Here is a 23,787-nt window from a genome sequence, read left to right on the forward strand (position 1 = left end):
CCCCCCTGCCCCGAGGACAGAATGCCTCATTTCTGCTCTTCACCCTGAGCTCCTTTCAGGGGGCTGCTGAAGGTTAGCAGCTGCAGCAGCACATGACTTAATCCTTATGGAGGTAGATGGCAAGTGCCAATTTGTGGCTGACAAGGGCATAAATTCTAGTAAGGTGATACTTGAATTTTGAGATTCTAACATACTTAGTGGATCACAACCAACAAAACCCAGGACATGAAATAGAAGAGTTTATTTTTCCTATCAGAGCAATTCTACATATTTAACATTGATTATATATAATAATTGTGGTAGATATGGAACTCAAATTCCAGGTGGGGGTGACTCCAAAGACCATGCTCTTATGGGTTTTGAATGTATCTTATAACTTTATCATATGGCTTTTAAATGTTTAAGTTAAAAAAAAAAACTTTAGATGTCAGAGAAATAGATTCAATAAGTATGTCTGCATCATTCCATCATGTAACCCATATGTTAAGTTCCTATGATAAAAGAAACAGGTATCAGGAAGAGATAACACAGTACACTAGACATGGGCATATATTCAACTGGAAATGAGTATTAGGAGACTTATGTCATGCTCCATTTAACACTGCAAATAAGCAGCTGTTATTCAGCTATAAGCTGTGTTCTTTCCAATAGGCCAATGTCAATGTCTCTTTGCTACTTTTTATTCTTTAAACCACTGCTAAGACAGATCTATTCTGATGCTCAAAAACCCTGAAAAGCTTTCCACTGTCCCATCAAATCTAAGTTCTCTTCCTACTTTCCCACAGCCCCTATGCCCTGCATCTTGTATATTCTAGCTGAATTGGTTTGCTCACCTTGCTCCAAACTAACTGCATTACATGCACATCTTGTGCTTCTGTCATACACTTAAGCTGACATGCCAGCTTTCCATCTGTGGAATCATCACTGATATACTTCCAGCTATTTTTCTTACCATATAAAACTAGTTGGTCACAAACATTTAATTTTAAATATTAGCTATTTCCCAGATCTGTCTCTGTTTTTGGATGTACTATGAGTTATATCCCTCCATGCCTTTGTTTATGCTGTTTCTTTTAAGAACAGAGCATTTCTTCTTTCCTCTACTTGGCAATACCCAATTTACAGAGATTAAATACAAATGTCATTCATTTATAAACCTTTAGGCAAAATTAAACCTCCTTCTTGTGCCTACATATTATTCTATATAATAGCCCCAGTAACGCTGTGTTATGTATTTTGAGTCTTGTCCATTCTTTTCTTAGTAGAATCTAGAAAACCAGCAGGGTCCAACACACTGTAAGGGTTCAAAAAAAGACTCACTTCAAAGAATTAGGATTTCATTTGATCCCTGACGTCATGCTTTAAATGATGCTTGAAAAAAAAATTGAGATAAACAATGAAAATCTCATCTGTCTTTCCTTACCTTAAATTTTAAGGCAGGTGTTTGTGTCATAGATGATGCTTTCAAACCACGTAGCCGTTCTTCAATTTCTCGCAGCCTAGGGAGGAGTATGAGATTATGTACACATTCATATTCATAATTTCATTTAAGTATTAGATGCTCACTAGTTCACTAAGCATAAAGAAATCATCCAATCCCTCAAATTAATTCTTGACAGTATTTAATAAATGAACTTGCTGTAGTACAGAAAGTTTATAAAAGTTTATGACATAATTAGTAAAGTACCCTATTCTTCCAATACATGCTGTTAATAGGTTTTGGTGGGGGGAATCTTTAGTAAAATGTGAGGCACATACAAGCATATATACACTTTAAAAAAACCATACCAAATGTTCACACCACATACCCTTTTCTATGTCTTTCCTTTTTCTACAGTTAATAATGAATCTTAGCAATCTTTTCACTTCATTGCCTCCTAACCTACTTCACTCTTTATAACAACTGTTTAATTGCCCGTAATGTAGATAAACCCAGTTTAGCCTTTCTCTGTTGATGAACACTTGAGTTATTTCCACTTTTTTCCTAATACAATGTTCTGTATGTACTTACATTTAATAAACAATGGAACAAATTTAAAAAGGTTCAGTTCATTTTCTAAATCTGTTAAAAACATTTTAACTTGAATTTGTCTAAAATACAGTGTTACAAAAGCAAAACACAAAAAACACAGTGCTAAAGTTTGCAACATGACACTTTCTCTCAAAACTATTAGCTATTTTGATACTATAAAATTTATGCATTTTCCCTATGGTACTTATTAATAAAATTCTAATGAAATCCTTAGACAATTTCTGTAGGACTAAAATAAATTCAATGCTTCCTGAATAAAAGTTTAAGTTAACTAAATTGGCTGTTTTATATAATGCTATCAAAATGAGTGACATTTCACAGATTATATTAGAGTCAGTTGAATGACCATCAAGAGAACAAGAGCATGTAATTAGAGATGAAGATAGAAATGTAGCAAAGAATTAAAACACAGTATCAGGCATATTCTAGGATTAACAGAATCAGGGGCTTATTAACTTAATGGATACTTATAATCTCTGAAGTGCCTCTGATAAAATAGTATATATATTTACTATTTTTTAAAGAAAATATTCTAACACATTAACAGTTCTCACGTGAGACTATGTGTGATTTTTATACTCTTCTTTCTACTTGATTTTCGTTTTATATTTTGTTTAATTAACCTATCTACCAGTTGTATCAGAAGAAAAAAATAGATAATGAATCCAACTAAAAAAGATAGATCAGAAAGGTTGTGAATGATTAAGTAATTATAAAATCTGTCTAAAATATATCTGATAAGAAAAAAGGGCTTTAAAATTATTTTCAGAATAATAATAAAGATGGAGGCTCATCAGCTTCTATACAGTGACTCAGCATGGAATAAGTTTTAGATTTCATTTCTAATAAACTGTGAAGAAAAAGAAAAGCAAAAAGAGGAAGATGGTAATTGTATGCTATAGGAAAACACACGTAATTAGTATCAAAATTAATAGTCTTTTGCTTGATTAGGCATATTATTTAACAATCTTTGAATATCCTATTCTGTACCCTAAACAGTGTATTTTTTCTTTATTATGAAAAATCTGAAGTTTTCTACTAAGAAGTCCAGTGATTCCATGAAGACATTTTAATTTCTTTTAAGAGATTAGGCTATTTTACCGTCGTTTTGTTAAATAGAGTTCATCAAGAAGATGACGTTCTTCGTAGCTCATCCATCGTTCATCAGGCAACTCTTCTTCCTTCTGCAGCAACTGTTCATAGAGTCGAACTGGATTCCAGCCAGTCATTATGTCATAAGTGATCACACATCCCAAGGAATGTGACACTATTGAGACTTTACCCCCTTTTTCCTCAAAGTTTGGATTCCGGGAACAGAAAAGGGAATATAATCGATTGAGCTCTTGCTGAAGGCCTTTAACTAGCTGTTTCAAATAAGAAAACATTAAATTAGAATAACCACTTCTATAAATGTTATTTCTAAGCTCAAATATGCTAAGAAAGAAAAATATATCACTAGACAGATATATCTAGATTATTAAAATTAACTCAGCTGCTTCAGAACCCATACAGGAAATGATGTAAAGTAAAAGTGAAAGTTGCTCAGTCATGTCCAACTCTCTGCGACCCCATGGACTATACAGTCCATGGAATTCTCCAGGCCAGAATACTGGAGTGGGTAGCCTTACCCTTCTCCAGGGGATCTTCCCAATGTAAAGGTATACATAATATTATAATCCATAGCAACACTAAAGAATAAAGACAGATGCTACCCACACAGATCCTTTCATAGTCCTTAAACCAACTACTGCAGCCAACAGTTTCATGTGTTAAAAAAAAAGTTCCATGTGGATTCTAGTAAGATTTCCAAAAAGCCTCTGGATATTTTTTCTTCATTGTAATGGACTCACATACTATTCTAAAGTCTTGTATCCTGTACTTTTTAAGCCACAGTAAGCTTAGGAAAAGAATATCTGAATTTATGATAATAGGGTTACTAACATATTGTATATGCAATATATTATATGCATTATTACTTGCTGCATTTAGATAAGAGTAATGTAATGAAAGGTCACTGTATGACTAAGGAAAATGGTTATGTTGATGTACTTCATATTCCAAAATTCCCATTATGTTGGTAATATGAAGTATTTTTAAATACTTTCAAAAAGTAGGAATTTTTTAAGGTTTAGAAGTTAATAATGTGGAAAATATCTTAGCCATTTTTCTTTATAAAACTGCTTTCTTTGAAATTTAGCTTTAATAAATATTACTGAAGTATTCTATGAAGTGAGAAGAACAAGGTTCTTTTGTAACTCAAATTCATTCATATAGGGCCCTGACCTGATTTTTCAGGTAGTCCTCTCCTCTTCCTATCACTGCTTACTACTATTTGGTTATAAACTTCCTGATACTCAATTTCTCATTTCAGTTCTTTTTAATACATCAGCTGTTATTCAGACATACAAACATTATTAATTGCTTCCATATCTTGTTATTTTGTTTCTAGAGACAAGTCACCTCCGTTTGGTTCACTGAACATTCTTTAGCAGAATCAAACTGGAAATTATTTGAGCAGTCATGCTTGGCTGGGCTGGCAGTGAGTTGAATGAAGGTGCCATGTTCAGGCTGCTAACCTCACAGAGGTTACAGACCTCTACTGTACAATACTGAGGTCCTTGTTAAAGCTACTGAAACCAGGTACATGGTCTGGAGGGCTTGTTAAATACAGACTGCTAGGCTCCATCCTATAGTTTCAGATTCAGCAATTCTGGGGACCACACTTTAGTGGTAAATGCATATAAAAATATCCGAAGACATGGGTTGTAGGTAATTCTAGTCAATAGAATTTAAAAAGTAGGCAGTATGATGTGAAATTACATGCTTTGTTCAAAGGGAGCTATAATGTAATGCTTTGGACTTGGCTTTGATAAGAATATGAACCAACCCTTAAAACTTTGTAATTTTCCTAATTTATAATCTACATGAAAGGAGGTATTGAAAAAGCTAATTTTTCAATAAAATACATCTCTTTAAAAGCAACATTTGTTGATAGTGTTTACTTCTGAAGGACTTGATTTTAAAACTCCTACCATGAAGTCCAAAAACACTAACAGATGAATACCTAGGTACTTTGGCAAAAGATAACCCATTTTTTTTTTTTTTTAAATACCACCCCCATTAAAATTAGATAGTAAAAAATGGAAAAGATCTACCAGTGCCTCTACCAGTGATTAAGCTATTTCATATTTAAAAAATTTAAAGCATCACTCATTATACCAATAACTTCCTTAATCTAGCAATCATAAAAAGTAAACATCCAACAAAGAGAAAGTCTTATTCAACAATGAAGTATTTTACCATGGACTGAAGCAGAGAATGTATAGTTTCTGAAGAGCTGATGTTTTCATCTGTTTTAATAATCTTCTATGTGACTAGAGCTAGTCTTTGTGTTCCCTTATTAGAACATATCCATATATAATAGAACTTAAAACCTTTAACTAAAGGTCTTTATAAATCATCCACTCAGCAGCAAAAGAAGAAATTCACCTTAATGTTATATCCAAAAAGTCTACTCTAATTAGGGTTTGTTTTTCCCCTTTCCTTTCTGATCCATTTATATTCCTCCAGCTAGGATTCCCTTGTGACCAACTATATTCATTTGGGATATCTGATCCAAGATTAATGATATACCCTATTATCTTAATTTTATTAACTCTATAATATTATCTAATCAATTTAGCTAACCTCTCACACAGAGAAAGCATTAGATGGATCTTCAAAAGTTTAAAAGTTTTATCTGTGCCGCCCTTCTTGCTTCTACTTGAGCTTAGTCTCCGGCATTGCCGTGCAGACTAACTCATGTAGAAGCAAGAAAGGAAACCTTACACCACCAGACAATTTTTGGAGGTCTTGTGAGATTAAGCAAGACCAAAAAAAAAAAAAAAAAGTTTAAAAGTTTCTAATTTTCATAACCATTGCTCAAAAATTAAAATTTATCAAGAAAGTCAACCAAAATGGAAAAAAATCCAGCAGTTTCAAGAGAGATTCTAAACACCTAAAGTATGGCTGAAGAACATAAGTAGTCATTTGTCCTTCTCTCTCCTTCAGGAAATTTTAATGAGAAAAAGTAATTTATTGAGTTTTAGTCATATACATCAATTAAATAATTTTCAAATAGCAATGGCAAGATAGGACCATGACAATTCTCTTTTTAGTTCTTCATTTTTAAAAAGCCATTGAAAAGAGAGTTCCTGTTGCACAAAAGAGGTCACAGTTCCCTCTGGAGTTTCCATGTTACTTTATTTAGGGTTGAAGAAAAGGGCCAAAGGTTCTCTAATCATGTCTTGATAGACTGGAGTTAGTTCCTTTAAAAAAAAACAAAACCAAAACCTGGTCCTCAGAAAGTATGACCTGAGAAGTACTGTTCAGTATACAAAAATTTTCCCCGAAGCACAACTTTTCAGTGCACAATCACTAATTAGGGTCCTCCCATGAGCACTGAAGAAATCTGAGAGAAAAGTGGCCTCAGAGATGATTTAATTCAAACTCCTGTGAAGCTAAAGTCCCTTCAGTAACACCCGTGTAAAGGGAGAAAGAGCTCAGCATCCACCTCAGTGAGTAGTACCTTTATCCAGAAGTGGTTCCTTCTATTAAAAAAAAATTTCCCCTCAGTCTTATCAAGATATAATTGAGATATACATTGTGTAAGTTTCAAGTGTACAATGTAATGATTTGATATCAATATTATACTGTGGATTACACAGTAAGTTTAGTTAAAATCCATCAGCTTACATTATTTACAATTTTTTTTTCCTTGTAACACTTCTGTGTTTTTAAGGCAGCTTTAGTTATTACACAGTTCTTCATTGAGTAATCAAACATGTTCCTTTCTATATTTTCAATTCACAGATCCTTATTTTACTTTCTAGAATTAACAGAATAAATCTATTCCTTTTTTTAAATGGTAGTCCTTGAAATACATAAAGACAGATATACACTTAATTACAACTTGAAAACCTAAGCACAAAGAATTGTACTGGAAACTATACCATAATATCTTTGATCCTCATGACAATCTTTGTGTACTAAGTTGCTTCAGTTGTGTCCAATTCTTTGTGACCCCACGGACTGCAGCCCAGCAGGCTCCTCTGTCCACGGGATGCTCCAGGCAAGAATACTGGAGCGGGTTGCCGTTCCCTCCTCCGGGGGATCTTCCTGACCCGGGATCTAACTCGTGTCCCCTGCTGAGCCACCGGGAAGCCCCAGGACAACCTTTATCAGCTGTGTAGTTTATGTCCGTTTTAAGTGAGGAAGCTGAGAAACTGAGAAACTTTATTTAAGCTAGTTAAGTGGCAGATTTTAAAACTGCATCTATTTGACTACAAAGGCTGAGAAGAAGAGGAAAAAGGCTCTTATTTATGCCTATCAAATAAACCTAACAAGGTTCATTCACCAGACAGGCCTTAATCCTACAGAATTGCTGCTGGCTGTTATTTGTCATTACTTCCTTTAGGAAACATATACTACTGAAAAATAATTTAGTCTAGATATTGCCTGGCACCAAGGAGTGAAAGTCACTCAGTCGTGTCTGACTTTTTGTGACCCCATGGACCAAACAGTTCATGGAATTCTCCAAGCCAGAATATTGGAGTGTGTAGCCTTTCCCTTCTCCAGGGGATTTTCCCAAACCAGGGATTGAATCCAGGTCTCCTGCATTGGAGGTGGATTCTTTACCAACTGAGCTATCAGGGAAGCCCTGCCTAACATCAACCTTGTGCTAAATGAACTTCGATTTGCAGAATTAGCTTTCCTTTTTAAAGAATAAGAACAATTTTTGCCTACTTCTAAGTCTTTTTTATTTTCTTTCATTCTTCACAATGACTTAAGCAATGTTTGCCAAACTTTTCTGATGGTATCACCTGCTAACTGTCAACAACACAAATTCCCAGGCTCTATCTCAGACCCACTGAGTCAGGATCTCCAGAGAAGGAACCTGCGAGAGTAGTTTTTTAGCTTCTTTTTCATAACTTTTCATTTGGGAGTAATTTCAAATTTATAAAATGTTGCAAAATAAAAAACTGTACAAAGATCTTTCACAGGCTTTATCCAAGATTCACCTAATGTGAACATTTTTCTATTTGCCCTATCATTTGTTCTGTTTCTATTAACACACACAGAACTTTTTTGTGACCCATTAAGGACATGTTACATATTTCAGGGTCTTTTACCCCTAAATACTCCAGTGTATATTTCCTAAGACTTCCACAACCACAGTGCTGTTATTAACTTCATAATTCACATTCATATATTTCATCTAATCTAGTCCCATACAGATTTTGTCAGCTGATCTAATAATACCCTTTGTAGTGTTTCCTCTGATCTAGTATAGTATATAGTTTAGTATGAGAAGTTAAAATTAACTATGTCTCTCTAATCTTCTATATCTGAAACGTTTTCCACAGCCATTCTTTTCCTTATTATATCAACATTTTAAAATAATACAGTCTTAATTCCTACTTTTAAATGACAACATCCTCATTTTACACTCGTCTGACGCTTCCTCTTAATTGGAATGCTGCGTAAATTATGCTGTGTCCTCCTCTGGATGTGCCTTAGAAACAACTCATAAAGGTGTTGCTTGATTTTTCCACTGTATACCTTTATTTTTTAAAAAGCCATTCCATTTTTTTCTTTAATTATGGTTTTATTCTAATGAGAGTCAACAAAGATTTTAACCCAGGGAGTGACATGATTTAGTTAGTGTTGCTTAAAGATCTTTTTTTTTCCCCTTGGTTGTGCAGCATGTGAGATCTTAAGTTCCCTAACCAGGGATTAACCATGTCCCTTGCAGTGTAACATGGGAGTCTTAACCACAAAACTGCCAGGGAAGTCCTTCATTATTTTTAAACTAAAAGCAGTCTGAGAGGATACACTTTAAGACTATGCAAAGACTCTGTTCCGCATCAAACAACTCCCCTCATTCTAGCATTCACGAATGACTCTTGCCCAGTCCTCTCCTGCCTGATCCTACCATGACGACGGCTGCAAAATGAGCCCTTTCCTCCAGCTGTCCTTCCACACTCACCAGTAAGCCCTGGGCATTCTACTGTAAGCAAAGGACCTCTCTCTTCTTCCCAATTTGCTTATCTATTTATAAGCGATAAGGACTTACAAATTTTTCAATGATTTAAAATTCTTAACTACATTAACCTTATTATAATTCTATAAAATATACTAGTAATTCCTTACAATAAGTAATAGTTGTTTAGTTGCTAAGTCGTGTATGACTCTTTGTGACCCCATGGACTGTACAGACCAGGTTCCACTGTCCATGGGGTTCTCCAGGCAAGAAGACTGGAGGGGTTGCCACTTCCTTCTTCAGGGAATATTCCCGATCCAGGGATTGAACCCAAGTCTCCTGCATTGCGGGTGGATTCTTTACCACTGAACCATCTGGGACGCTTACAATAAATAATAATATTTACTTAATTATTTTGGTGCTCAAATTCTTCCAGATTTGGTCAGTGGGATCTGCTTCTTTAAGTCATTCTGTGTCCATGCATCTTGCCTCATCATTCTTTTGAGCAGTTTTCCACCTTCTGTCAAAACAAGTTCTTTCAGCTTTGACTTGAACCTCTCCTGCCCTAGTCCTGGAAGCCATCTTCCCAAGAAACTCTACTTTTTCTTAGTGGGGAGTAACCGTACTAGGCAAAGATCTGGGTGCTAGGTGTGTTCATTAAGTTGGGGTGTCTGCTTCTTAGTCCTTTCAGTGGACAGAGGTAGGAAATACATGCACATATATATATATATGCATAACATGCATAATACATGCATAAACATATATATGTTTAAACATGTATGCTTAAATATATAGATGTTATCCACATACATCCACTTATTTTCAAAGTCATAAATTCACATTAATATCCTCAACTCCAATGCCCCCCATGGGGGTATTTTTAATGGGCACCACAAGTGACTGTTCTAACTAGGCATGTTTTGGAAACACTGCTGAAGATTGCGGATGAATCTCAGAAACAAGTTCTCAGTTCTCTTCCATTAAATTCAACTGGATCAAAAAACCAACAAATTTAAAGACCTGGGTGTTCTCCTTCCATTTCACTTACATTAGCTATCAATTCCCTTCTCCTACCGAATATCTGTTTTACTCAATTCCATTCTGAGGAGAATATCTTTGAAGATACAAGAGCAAAATAAAAAGTGATCATTTTCTCAGTCATCATTCACCAATGGCCAGAGGTTTGAATGTGACAGTTTTCCCTTTCTAGTTTTTCTGGATATTAATGTCAACTTTTAAAAAAGCACATACTACTTTTGGAGGACATGACTCAGAGCATGTTAGTCTTGAAGACTCAGGATACCTTCTTAGGGATACTACCAACTCTGTGTGTGTGTGTGTGTGTGTGTGTGTGTGTGTGTGTGTGTGTGTGTGTGTGTAGAGTAATATGCTTTCAGCCTTTTTCTTTCTCTTTTCCTTTCCTCACTGGTTTACTTGCAATACTATAGTTCAATACTCACTGTACACTATAAAGGCCTATAAACGTGGAAGGTATTAGAATTCTACTTCACCGACTAGGCCTTCTTTTTGATCAGAATTAAGTCCAGAGGATGAGACGGTTGGATGGCATTGTCGACTCAAAGGACTTGAGTTTGAGCAAGGTCAGGGAGACAGTGAAGGACAGAGCAGCCTGGAGTGTTGCAGTCCGTGAGGTTGCCAAGAGGCAGACATGACTGAGTGACTGAACAACAAAGTCCAGAAGAGCTGTTCTGCTTGCAGCTCTTGTGTGTGTGTGCTCAGTAACGTTCAATTCTTTGCAATCCCATGGACTGTAGCCTGCCAGGCTCCTCTGACCATGGGATTTTCCAGGCAAGAATACTGGAGCGGGTTGCCATTTCCTATTCCAGGGGATTTTTCTGATCCAGGGATCAAATCTGCATCTCCTGCATTGGCAGGCGGATTCTTTATCACTGCACCACCTGAGAAGCCTGTAGCTGCTTTTACTGTTTTCAAATAGATCAAGGCAAACCTTGCCCAATACTGGTATACGGCAATGGGGAATATAGAAAGAGAAATAAAGAAAAATCCTAAGGGAATGGTAGTTGGAAGAGAAGGAAGCTCCTACGGCAACTAAGCAAACATGTTTCTATAGATATATAAAAGATGTCTTGGATAAAGTTAGGGAATGAATGTGAATGAACAAAATCCGCGAAGGACTGGCTTGGAGCAGCACAGTTGCCCTACTGGTAATTACTCCTTATACTAGTTTCTTCATCCTTCAGATGAAGATACTAGTCATACTGACTTCATAGGTAAGAATTAAACAAGTTAATACATGCTCGGTACTTAATACTGCTATTTCCATGAAACAGAATTCTTTTTTTCTTACCAGTGAAGTGACAAATTGCATTCACAAAAATTCTCTCATCCCTCTGATTAAACTTTCACTCCCTCACCCCCTTTGGGGTTACTTTTGTGATGTATGAGCACCATTACCATTTGAGAACTATACAAATCCACCACAGAAATGACACAATAGAAGTAGGCCTATTATATACAAAACTCTTACATGTCCAAAACTTTTGTGAGGACAATACTCAAAGATATTAATCAGATTTATGAAAACTGACATATTTTCACAGAGCTATTTTATAACCAAACTCTCACTTCCAAGATTATCATGTTAAAATATTGTTACCATGTTACAACATTAAGGGTCCCAATGGACAGTTTAAGACTATCAAAAGCACTATGAAATAGAGGCTATAATTCTCATTTGCTTGTAAAACAAAAGAGAACATAAAATGTTAAAATTCAGGACACACATGCTATCACTCTAAAAAATACCCAATAGCAACAAGATAATCATGATACTTACTTCATCTCTATACAGTGGGCTAGTATAATACATTATGTCCATTGCACTGCTGTTTAACATATCCCTTAAACCTCGCACTTTGTCTGGAGTAATGGAATCAACAGTGTCTACAAGTTAAAAAAAAAAAAAGAACTAAGAGAAGATAATTTTAGGGAAAAAACAGTGAAAAAAATACATTCCCTAAGTGTTTTTATATTAAAATTTAAATATTCAAGACTACCTTTGAATATGATGAAACTTACCTTCTTGAAATTTTACTATTTGTTAACTGAAAAATGATGAAGGGTATTTAACTACCACAAACATTAATGCACTTATTGGTGCTGAAAGATTGAAAACATTTCCTTTAAATCACGAACAACCTAAGGATCTTTCTTTTTAAATTAAAAAAATTTTATTGATGTTCAGTTGATGTACAATAAGCTTCAGATGAACACAGTAACTCAACATTTTTAAATGGTTATACTCCATTTAGAGTTATTGTAAAATATTGGCTAACGTCCTCATTTTATACAATATACCCTTGCAGCTTATTTATTTTATATGCAGTAGTTTGTACTTCTCAATCCCCTCCACCTTTCTTGTCTCTCTCTTCCTGGTAACCACCTATTTGTTCTGTTTCTTTTTGTTATATTCACAAGTTCGCTTTTTTTTAAAGATTCCATATATATCATACAGTTATTTGTCTTTGTCTTATTTAGCATAATATCCTACAAGTCCATTCATGTCACTGCAAATGGCAAAATTTCATTGTTTTTTATGATGTATATATACATCTTTATCCATTTATCTGTTGATGGACAGTGAGGTTATTTCTATACCTTTGCTATTATAAATAATGCTGCTATCAACACTGGGGTGCACATAACTTTTTGAATTAGTATTTTCATTTTTTTTTTCCAATATATACTCAGGAGTGGAACTGCTGGATCATATGGTAGCTCTATTTTTAGTACTTTGAGAAGCCTCCATTGTTGTGTTCTTATTGACGATAGTCACTCTGACAGGTATGGATTTCTCTAATGATTAACAATGTTAACATCTTTGCAAATGCCTTTTGGCCATTTGTATATATTCTTCAGGTCTTCTGCTCATTTTTTAACTGGGTTGTTTGTTTTTCTTGATGTCAAGTTATATAAACTGTGGGATATTAACCCTTTATTGGTCATATCATTTGCAAATATCTTCTCTTATTCCGTTTTGTCGTTGTTCAGTTGCTCAGTCATGTCCCACTATTTTCAACCCCTTGGACTGCAGCATGCCAGGCTTCCTTGTCCTTCACTATCTCCCAGAGTTTATGCAAACTCACGTCATGCCATCCAACCATCTCATCCTCAGTCATCCCCTTCTCCTTTGGCCCTCAATCTTTCCCAGCATCAGGGCCTTTTCCAATGAGTCGGCTCCTCGCATCAGGTGGGCAAAGTATTGGAGCTTCAGTTCAGCATCAGTCCTTTCAGTGAATATTCATGACTGATTTCCTTTAGGATTGGTTTGATCTCCTTGCTGTCCAAGGGACTCTCAAGAGTCTTCTCCAGCATCACAGTTCAAAAGTATCTACCTAAACATTTTATTTTAATGATTTTAATACTCAAAGGACAAAACTTATTGTAAAGAAAGATGCACATTTTATGTAATTTCTCTGTGTTAGAGTAAAATTCATCAGTCCAAGGAATGCAGGAACGACAATAAAACAGAAAACGTAAGATTTTATCTTCCAAATACAAAGGAGGAAAATTATCAGGAAGAAACTGTAAGCTCATATGAAATTGTAGAGAACAACAACAACAAAAAAGAAATTGGAGACAACAAATGCTTTAAAAGCATTGACAAGTCATTTTTCTGTCAAAAACGTTAGGGCATTCATGAAAACTGTACTATTAGAGAAATCTATATGGTGGTCCAAAATGATGTTAAGTCAATATAATTATTTATTTTTTTTAAAAAATGGATTTTATTTTCCTAAATAATCTGAACAAAGAGTGAGTATACCTCAAGACAAATAAATTACAAACACTTCATTCCCATTGACTAAATAATTTAATTTTTAAACAAAATGTACCTCCATCCAGAGTAAGTTTTGACCGCCACTCAACAGGCAGAAACTCAACATGTGTTGCATGGTTGGAAAAATGCCTTTCTTCTATTTTTCTTGCAGCCTCTCTCATCCTTAAAAAAATCAAAACAAAACTCTATCAGAGTAACTTCATATATGCATTTACATGGTATAAAATACCTTCAATCATAACACTTTCAACTTGCTTATAACTCTGTCCAATTACGTTTAAATTACTGCTACATTATGCAATAGTCTGTAACACCTTCATTTCAGAACTGTTTTCTTAAATCTGTCATCTCTGATTGCAAATATTTCAAGATTTGAAACTATATTCTAAATAATTATAAGTCTTTAGTGGAGACAATATATAATAAAATACCCTGTGTGTGTGTGTTAAGTCGCTTCAGTCATGTCTGATTCTGTGACCCTATGGACTGTAGCTGGCCAGGCTCCTCTGTCCACGGTATTCTCCTGGCAAGAATACTGGAGTGGACTGCTATGTCTTCCTAATAAAATACCCTACCTCTAAATAATTAGCACATTGTGGCCTGTCTTATATTTCATCTATTTCTATACTTGTTCTCCACACAATATAGGTTTTTAAATTCTACTCTGAAAATTAAGGTACAGCAAAATATTTTTTTTTAACTTTTGAACTGAGCTCCAAATACAGCCCATGCATTGCAACTGTTTGATGTTTCTTAAGTGTCTTTTAATCTATAGATCCCTCTCTCTCTCTTTTTTGGCTTTGTAATTCTTTTTATGTCCTGTAGTTTCTCAGTCTAATTTTTAATGATGGTATCCCCACAGAGTTCCTTAATGTGCTTCTTGTTCCCTATTTGGTGGTGTGATACAGGGGCCCGATCAGATTCAAGTTATACTGTTTTGGCTAGACTACTACTCCATAGATATATATATACCTGGTTTTCTCTTTTTCTGGTGATACTAGAAAATGCTGTGATCACTGCTTAGCTCCACTAATTTACTATGGTTGCAAAAAAGTGCTTTTTAAATCTCACCACTCCTTAAACTTCAGGAAAGAGAAATTTCCCCACATCAAACACTTGCTGCCTTGTGATACAATCAAATAGTTACTGTATGAACTAAGAAAACGCAGGATAAATGGTTAATTCTTTCTTTTATTAACAATTAAATACTGAGTTGTTAAGAAGCTTTGTATTTTTTGACATTATTACTAACTCATAGATTTAAAACATATTTGAACTGTTCTAACTCATTGTAGTTATTATCCTTACTGATGCTCACATATGCATTTACATGGTATAAATGTTTCCTTTCCGGCCGGTGAGTCTCTACAAATTTACTTCTGTGTCTTTTAGACATGACATTGGTAGCTTTTTCTTACTTATTTTTTTTAACAATTCAGTGGCTTCTAGTATTATTGAGTTGTACAACCAATACCACTATCTAAGTTCAGAACACTTTCATTATTCCCATAAGAAACACTCTGCCCAGGGTAGTCAGATCCCATAATTCTTCCCTCTAGGCCCTGACACCATAAATCTACTTTGTCTCCATGAACTTGCCTATTCTGGATTTTTCAGATAAATAATATCTATAATATATGGTCTTTTGTGTCTGGCTTCTTTCACTTAGCATAGTGTTTCAAGGTTCATCCATGTTGTATCATGAATCAGTTTTCTTTGCTTTTTAAGACTGAATGACATTCTACTGTATAAATATATCACTTCTGTTTATCCATTCACCAGATGATGGGCATTTAGTTTTTTTTTGGGGGGGGGCTATTATAAATAATGCTGCAGTGAATGTTAAGATGTGAGAGCTGGACTGTGAAGAAAGCTGAGCACCGAAAAATTGATGCTTTTGAACTGTGGTGTTGGAGAAGACTCTTGAGAGTCCCTTGGACTGCAAGGAGATCCAACCAGTCCATCCTAAAGGAGATCAGTCCTGGGTGTTCATTGGATGGACTGATGCTGAAGCTGAAACTCCAATACTTTGGCCACCTCATGCGAAGAGTTGCCTCACTGGAAAAGACCCTGATGCTAGGAGGGATTGGGGGCAGGAGGAGAAGGGGATGACAGAGGATGAGATGGCTGGATGGCATCACCGACTCGATGGACATGAGTTTGAGTAAACTCCGGGAGTTGGTGATGGACAGGGAGGCCTGGCGTGCTGCGATTCATGGGGTTGCAAAGAGTCGGACATGACTGAATGACTGAACTGAACTGAATATTAAGAAGTTTTTCTGCAGATATATGTTTTCAGTTCTCTTGGGTATACACCTAGAAGTAGAATTGCTAGCTCACATGTTAACTCCACATTTAACTTTTTTGAGTAAAGTGCCAAACTGTTTTCCAAAGCAGCTGTACTATTTTACAACCCTGCTGTACTATTTTACAATTCCATCAACAACACATGAGGGTTCTTGTTTTTTTTTACATCCTTGCTAATATTTGCTATTTTCTGTATTTTTGATGAGTCATTGTAGTCAACAGAAAGTGATATCTCCCTGTGGTTTTGAATTGCAATTCCTTAATGACTAATAATACTGAGCATCTTTTCATGTGTTTATGGGTCATCTGTATATTTTATTTGGACAAATGTTCATTCAAATTATTCACCCACTTAAAAAATTGGGGTATTTATTTTTTTAATGATTGAATTGTAGATATTCTTTATATATGCTAAATACTAGACCCTTATCAGATATGACTTGCAAATGTTTCTACCATTTTGTGGGTTGTCGTTAACTTCCCTGATAGTGCTATTTGAAAAACTAGAGTTTTAAATTTTGAAAAAGCCCAATTTATCTTTTTGTTCCTTAGTGGCTTTTAATTTTTTTTTACTTACTTATTAATATTCATTTGGCTGCATTGGGTCTTAGTTGCAGCATGTGGGATCTTTGTTGCGACATGTTGGGTCTTTTGTTGAAGGGCAAGATTCTCTACTCGAGACACATGGGCTTAGTTGCCTTGCAGCATGTGGCATCTTGGATCACCAACCAGGGACTGAACCCGTGTTCCCTGCATTGCAAGGTAGATTTTAACCACTGGACCACCAGGGAAGTCCCTTCAGTGGCCTTTACCTTTAACGTTGTATCTCAGACCCCACTGCCCAATCCAAGATCACAAAGATCTACTACTATAGAGTTTTAACCTCCATATTTAGGTATTTGCTTCCCTTTGAATTAATTTTTGTATGTGGTATAAGGCAGGGTTTTAACTTCATTCTTTTGCAGGCAGATATCCAGGTGTCCTAGCACCACTTGTTAAAAGGCTAGTCTTTACTCATTGAGTTATTTTGGCACTCTTGTTGAAAATCAATCAAACTCTTAATTCTATTCCATTGATCTAGGTCTATCTTCACACCAATGAGTACCACAGTGTCTTGACTACAGTAGCTTTGTAGCAAATCATTGCAAAGTCTTTCATCTTTATTCTTTTTCCAGACTGTTTTGGCTATCCTGGGTCACTTGCGTTTCCATGTAAATTTTAGAATCAGCCTGCCAACTTCTGCAAAAAATGACAGGTGAAATTTTAATAGGGATTGTGGTGAATCTTTAGATCTATTTAGGAAGTATTGCCATCTTAATAACATTAATCTTCTAATCCACAAATGTGGGTTGTCTTTTCCATTTATTAAAGTCTTCTTTAATTTCTTCCATTGGTGTATTATAGTTTTCAGTGTACAAATCTTACACTTCTTTGTTAAACTTATTCCTAAATATTTTATTCTTTTGAATATGGCTCTACCTCTTCCGATGGTTATCTAATTCTAATGTGTCAGTTCAGTCAGTCAGTTCAGTCCACTCAGTCGTGTCCGACTCTTTGTGACCCCATGAACTGCAGCATGCCAGGCCTCCCTGTCCATCACTAACTCCCAGAGTCCACCCAAACCCATGTCCATTGAGTTGATGATGCCATCCAACCATCTCATCCTCTGTCGTCCCCTTCTCCTCCTGCCCCCAACCTCTCCCAGCATCAGGGTCTTTTCAAATGAGTCACTTCTTCGCATGAGGTGGCCAAAGTATTGGAGTTTCAGCTTCAACATCAGTCATTCCAATATTCAGGACTCATTTCCTTTAGGATGGACTGGTTGGATCTCCTTGCAGTCTAAGGGACTCTCAAGAGTCTTCTCCAACACCACAGTTCAAAAGCACCAATTTTTCGTTACTCAGCTTTCTTTATAGTCCAACTCTCACATCCATACATGACCACTGGAAAAACCATAGCCTTGACTAGACGGACCTTTGTTGACAAAGTAATGTCTCTGCTTTTCAATATGCTGTTTAGGTTGGTCATAACTTTCCTTCCAAGGAGTAAGCGTCTTTTAATTTCATAGCTGCAGTCACCATCTGCAGTGATTTTGGAGCCCAGAAAAATAAAGTCAGCCACTATTTCTCCATCTATTTGCCATGAAGTGATGGGACCAGATGCCATGATCTCAGTTTTCTGAATGTTGAGCTTTAAGCCAACTTTTTCATTTTCCTCTTTCACTTTCATCAACAAGCTCTGTAGTTCTTCTTCCCTTTCTGCCATGAAGGTGGTGTCATGGAAAGCTGACAAGTCCGGCAGATCAGATCATGGCCGTGTAGATTCAGACAGTTGCAGGTGATACTACCAGTCATTAAAATGCATAGACTAGCAGGGACTTCTGGAAAAAAAGACTAATTTTTTTCTTCCTGAACTCGAATACAAGATGATATAAACCACATCTAGAACCACAGGAGATGTCTGAAAATAGCTAAAAAATGAAGGTGTGTAGAGTGGATAGAAACTGGATTCCGATGACTTGTTTGGCAAATCTTAGACTTCTCAGTTTTATGGACTACTGAATCCTCCTTCTGATTTAAGTTTTCCCTCACTTGCACCCAAAGAAATCAAGCTGGTACCTTTCCAAATATGAACAGCTCCAGAGAGAACATGTTATTAAACCTACTTCTCAGAGTCCTTAGGTAACCAAGGAGAAGATTAGCATCTTGCCACAAGAATGTAAACATTGTGGGAAGTACAAATCATCAGAAAAGAAAATCAGAATCAGAGGGAAGAGATCTCTTTAATACAAGCTACAGAGAATGACAAGGATCAGAATGACCTGGCAGTGTCTGACAAAGATTTTTTGTTTTTGTTTTTTTTTCAGATTGAACGTACTTTTATTTTAATCCATCAGCTGGCATTAAAAGGTGTTACAATAAAAAGTAAAATAGAACTCAACATTGTATTATTATAGAGATATTGCTGAGGACATAGTTCCTGTTATCATAGAGTATTTGCTTTATCAGGACTCAAGAAACACATTTACTTGAAATTTCAGAACCTGATAAACTGTGTTCTCAACAATTGATTTGTTCTCATCACATTATAAGTCTGATCAGATTTTTCTTTATATTGGCTGCAAGTTGAGAGCCAAGTTTGTGGAAGAGAGCCAAGTTGAGAGCCAAGTTATGGGTGGAAGCCATAACTCTAAAATTTCCTTTTCACACCGTCCTAAACATTTTTGAAATTCATATATGAACATTCCTTCTCCCAACATCTTAACAAGCTTTTAGAATAAAGCTGAATATAAATAACTGAGGTAAATAACCTAACATGTTGGCAAAACACCCACTATTTGTTCTCTGTAAAATTTAGGGTTCAGTTTCCTCTGGTTATAATTAATTGGACAAGTTAAGCTGCTAACTGGCAATTTACACAATTCTTAGCTTTTTCAGAATTATACAGTATTCTCAGTTTCTGCAATTCAGAGATTAACATAGAAACTTAAAGCCAAACTTGTTTCTTGCTTTCAACTTCACTTTAAACTAATAATACATTAAAGGCTTTCTTATCCCTTCACTTCTCCATGTTAAAAAGGAAAAAAAACAAATAAATATCATCATCATCACCTAGATATGATTATTCTCAAAATTTGGTCCAAAAGCTTCATCTACAACTAAAACAGAATAGCTGGCACCAGAGAAACATGTGGCATAACGATTAAACTATATTATACCCTGGACAAAAATTTGGACTCTGACTAGATGGAGACTGTAGTCATCAAAACACTCACATGGCTGTATTTTTGATAATTCTTCCTTGGTCCATTTTCTGCCCAATGCCATGCACAACAAATACGATATGGGTAGTCTGAGATGGCTTGTCTTCTAATGTCGCTTCTTCTACATAACCTCTATGAAGTCTGGTCCCACTACTTGATGCTGTGGGAAAATCATGGTTCTAAGCTTATTACTTATTACAGAGATAGCATTTTCACTATATTGAAAAAAATAGGGGGGATAAAATTTGTAAGATATAGAAGGATCAGCTCTAATAAAAAGTACTGAACTAGCCATGACAGTGAAGCCAGAAACAATAATGCAAAAAGGAAAAAAGATGAACTGGGCACATAAAAATTAAGAACATCTTTAAGAAAAATATTATGAAGAAAAGATAAAAGATGAATGACAAACAGGAAAATATCTTGCAAAACATGACACACAGTAGGTTAATTAAAGAACTTTTTAATCAAAAAGTGAAATGAATCATCCAAATAGCAAAATGGGCTAAAGGTGTGATAATCCACAAAACAAATACAACTAATGAAGAAATAAATGTGTAAGCACATCTATTATCAAAGAATTTTAAAAGACAGCAAAAAAATTATCAGACAGAAAAAATTTTTGAAAAAATATTTTTTGATAATGCACTCACATCTTTTCCAGATATCAGTCCCTCTTTTCTTCCTTTTAGTCAATTTTGCTTTGTTTAAAGGTTTGTCTATTCTCAATGCCTCCATTTCTTCAAGTTCTACTTAAACTTCAACTCATGCCCATCTGTCTCTGTCCCAGAAATTCATCTACGTCACCAATGATCTACATTTCAGTAGAAAAATTTCCAGTCTTTACTTTCCCTGACACTGTTTCAATTGCTTGTCAATTGTTGTTTCAACTGACACAATTTCAATTGCTATGTTTTATTTCACATCACTGCCTCAGGTCTGACTGCTTTTGTGCTTTGAGAAGTAAAAAAACATCCTTAATAATCTTGCCAGATCATTCCTAACATATAATTATTTATTAATGAATACATGTCAACTCAGTCACTTTAATAAAGGTTAGTTTAACAGGGTAGAAACTGTCATTAAACTTAATACATATTTAAAATATACTGAAAATAAAAATCTGAATTGTCTATTTTAAATATAAGAGAAAAAGTCAGATTCCCAACATTTGACAAACTCTAATAATATTTAGCAAATACCTTTAGAAAATCCCAGTTTTTGAGTAACTGTTCTTGCAATTTTAGATGTTGTTGCGTCACTATACAGATATACTTCATCCACACTGTGCCAGTCCACGTGGTTTCGACTCAATTTGAAACTATGAATAGCTGTTGCAAAAAGGAAAAATTTGAAGGTCTCCAAGACAAACTTCATTTAAATGAAAATTATAATACACAGATTTTTTTGAACGAATATCTTAACTCAGTTCAACAAAAAACTGTTTTATTGAAACACATATCGATGTGAAACAAGTCACGGACAGGGACTTAATTTTATAAATTAGTAAACATGCTATAGGAAAAGGCAACTTGTTAGAACAACATGGAATAAAGCTGGCTTAATGATCATAATTTTAACCTCTTTAGGAAATATGATTTGATTATTAAAGAACTGCTTTCTCAGGTTATGTGATCATTCCTTAGGTCTAAGGGATATACACCTTCATGAAAGTCCTCAGTACCTTTGACATAGAAACTTAGGTTCCATTTCTTCTGTTGACTTTACTTTTTGTTCTGTGGAAACTACTCAGCATAAGATAAAACAAGACTCAGGTTAAAAAAAAAATCTTTAAACTGGGAAGAGAATAACCTAATTTATTAGAATTTAAGGTATTTTGGGAATGGATATTAAAGCCAATTATCACTGGATACTGTTCACCATAACAGAACTCCAAAGCTGAAAGAGCTTTTAAAAAGAAATCAGTTTTTTTCCTACTATTATGTTCAAATTAGTATGGTTATTTCATTTCTGTAATGAGGTATGCTTGGTGAAAATGAGCTCTAAAGAAAAAAAAAAAAGTCAAACCTATATTCTCTGGGAATAACAAACAATGAGAGGCAGGGACTATACCTTAATCACTTTGTATCACTAACACCAAACACAGTTCTAGCATCCTGTTTGGCATGTATCACAAATTTAATAATGTTTGTGGAAGCAACAGATTAAGGTAGTTCTCAAAACACGTCCACCAATTCATCTTTTGATAATTCTTACAGTCTGAAGGACTTAAACTTTTCTCTTTATCTCTTATATAGAGGTAAGAAAAATTCACATACCTTTATAAAACCAGTCACCTTCAAATCATTATGCTTAATTTATTTCCTTAAAATACTCTTTAAGCAAAATACTATCTCCCATTATACATAAACACATAGAGGTATAAAGAAAGGGATTAAGCGACTTGCCACTTAATGCCACTCTGCCAGCTAGTGACAGAGTCTGACTCTTCTGTTCAAGGATAGAGTCCTGGTCAAGATCTAAGACCATAAGACACTTTTTGTGAAAAGGTATTTCCTACTAGAATACAATGAAAAGCAAATCCTTGCCAAGAAAATGTACTTTGGAGTTATGGTTAAAAATGCCATTTCAAAAATTTATGAAAAACCAATTTATATCTTCCTGACCTACCAGGACACATTACTGCTAACATTGAACACAAGACCAAGATGCAATTAACATAAGAAACCTGAATAATACCTTCTATTGCAAACAAAACAAAACACAAATCCAGTGTAAAAAGTTTTAACTAAAAGAACTTGCCATAAACTAAAAAATATTTTGCAAAGAGTTTAAGTTATTTACTTTCCTAAATCTATGTCTGATCCTTAAGTCAGTACTTTAAGCCTTTTAATCCAATGTTTCAAAACTGCATTTTTGTTAAAACAGTTCTGAGCAACATATTCTTAAAACATTAAAACTATAAGACCAAGATATTAACAGTGTTAAGCCAACAAAATTGTTTCTCTCTAAACCATTCACATTGTCTAAAAGCATGTTAATATTGGCAAATATCCCATTGCTAAACTATACACATGGCTGGCAAATGTTTATACCACTTTTAATTAATACTAACCAAAATAACACACTGGATACATTTCTATAAAACTAGTAATTTCTATGCTCTAAGTACAACTGAATGCTATAGACACAACTGAAAGCTACAAGCCAGGAATATATCTACAAGGAGAAATAAAACTACAATTACTGTACCTTGGGAACGCTTTCGTTTAAGACCTGCTGCATCTGTACTCTCCTTATATCCTCTCCATTTGAACAGAGAAGGGAGGGAGAAGGGAGGGAGGTGGTAGACAACTAAGAAAGCAAAAACACTGAGCTTCAAAGTAAATTTTAAATGAGGTTTACCATTTTGCCTTTTTGTTGTATTAACTTTAAAAAATTAGTTGTATTTGACAAACATTATTCTAAATGCTTTATATAAATTCCAATTAAAAATCAGTGCAGCAAAATATTAGTTTAATAATGTTTATCAAATATATGCTTCTACTTTTACTGAAAGTAAAAAGGCAAATGATATCTAAATATATCAGTTAAAGACACCTACATGATCACCATTTTTAACATCTTTGTATAGATAAAAAACAAAACACGGCATTTTTGTATGCATAAGAGATTAATAACACCCCATCTTTACAATACTAAAGTTATTTACTCTCACCAAATTTGTGATTATGACATAGCCAACATCTGATGTGCAAATTGGAAATGCAATAAACAATATTAAACATGTAATGCAGGTTTCCTGAGAAGATACCATAGTACACATTCTACTAGATGCTTTCCCTCACTGAAGCATAATAGAGCCCTCCTGTAGAAATATT

General features: G+C 34.9%; 1 protein-coding gene across 7 annotated transcripts in view; it reads right to left on the reverse strand.

The window, feature by feature from the left end:
- Positions 1–23,787, reverse strand: part of DDHD1 (DDHD domain containing 1) — a 70,504-nt gene that overhangs the window by 20,899 nt on the left and 25,818 nt on the right. For 4 of the 7 annotated variants that reach the window (XM_070469372.1, XM_020912857.2, XM_070469373.1 and 1 more), the window contains 6 exons: positions 21,148–21,276; positions 19,958–20,105; positions 13,931–14,037; positions 11,872–11,978; positions 3,134–3,396; positions 1,424–1,499 (listed from right to left, as the gene is read on the reverse strand). In XM_070469372.1, the coding sequence (XP_070325473.1) occupies positions 1,424–1,499; positions 3,134–3,396; positions 11,872–11,978; positions 13,931–14,037; positions 19,958–20,105; positions 21,148–21,276 (830 nt within the window). Of the gene's footprint in view, positions 1–1,423; positions 1,500–3,133; positions 3,397–11,871; positions 11,979–13,930; positions 14,038–19,957; positions 20,106–21,147; positions 21,277–23,158; positions 23,261–23,787 lie in introns of all 7 variants that reach the window. The other 3 variants (XM_020912854.2, XM_070469370.1, XM_070469371.1) reach the window with 1 other exon arrangement.

Source organism: Odocoileus virginianus, chromosome 6 (assembly GCF_023699985.2).
Source record: "Odocoileus virginianus isolate 20LAN1187 ecotype Illinois chromosome 6, Ovbor_1.2, whole genome shotgun sequence".
Taxonomy (NCBI): Eukaryota; Metazoa; Chordata; class Mammalia; order Artiodactyla; family Cervidae; genus Odocoileus; species Odocoileus virginianus.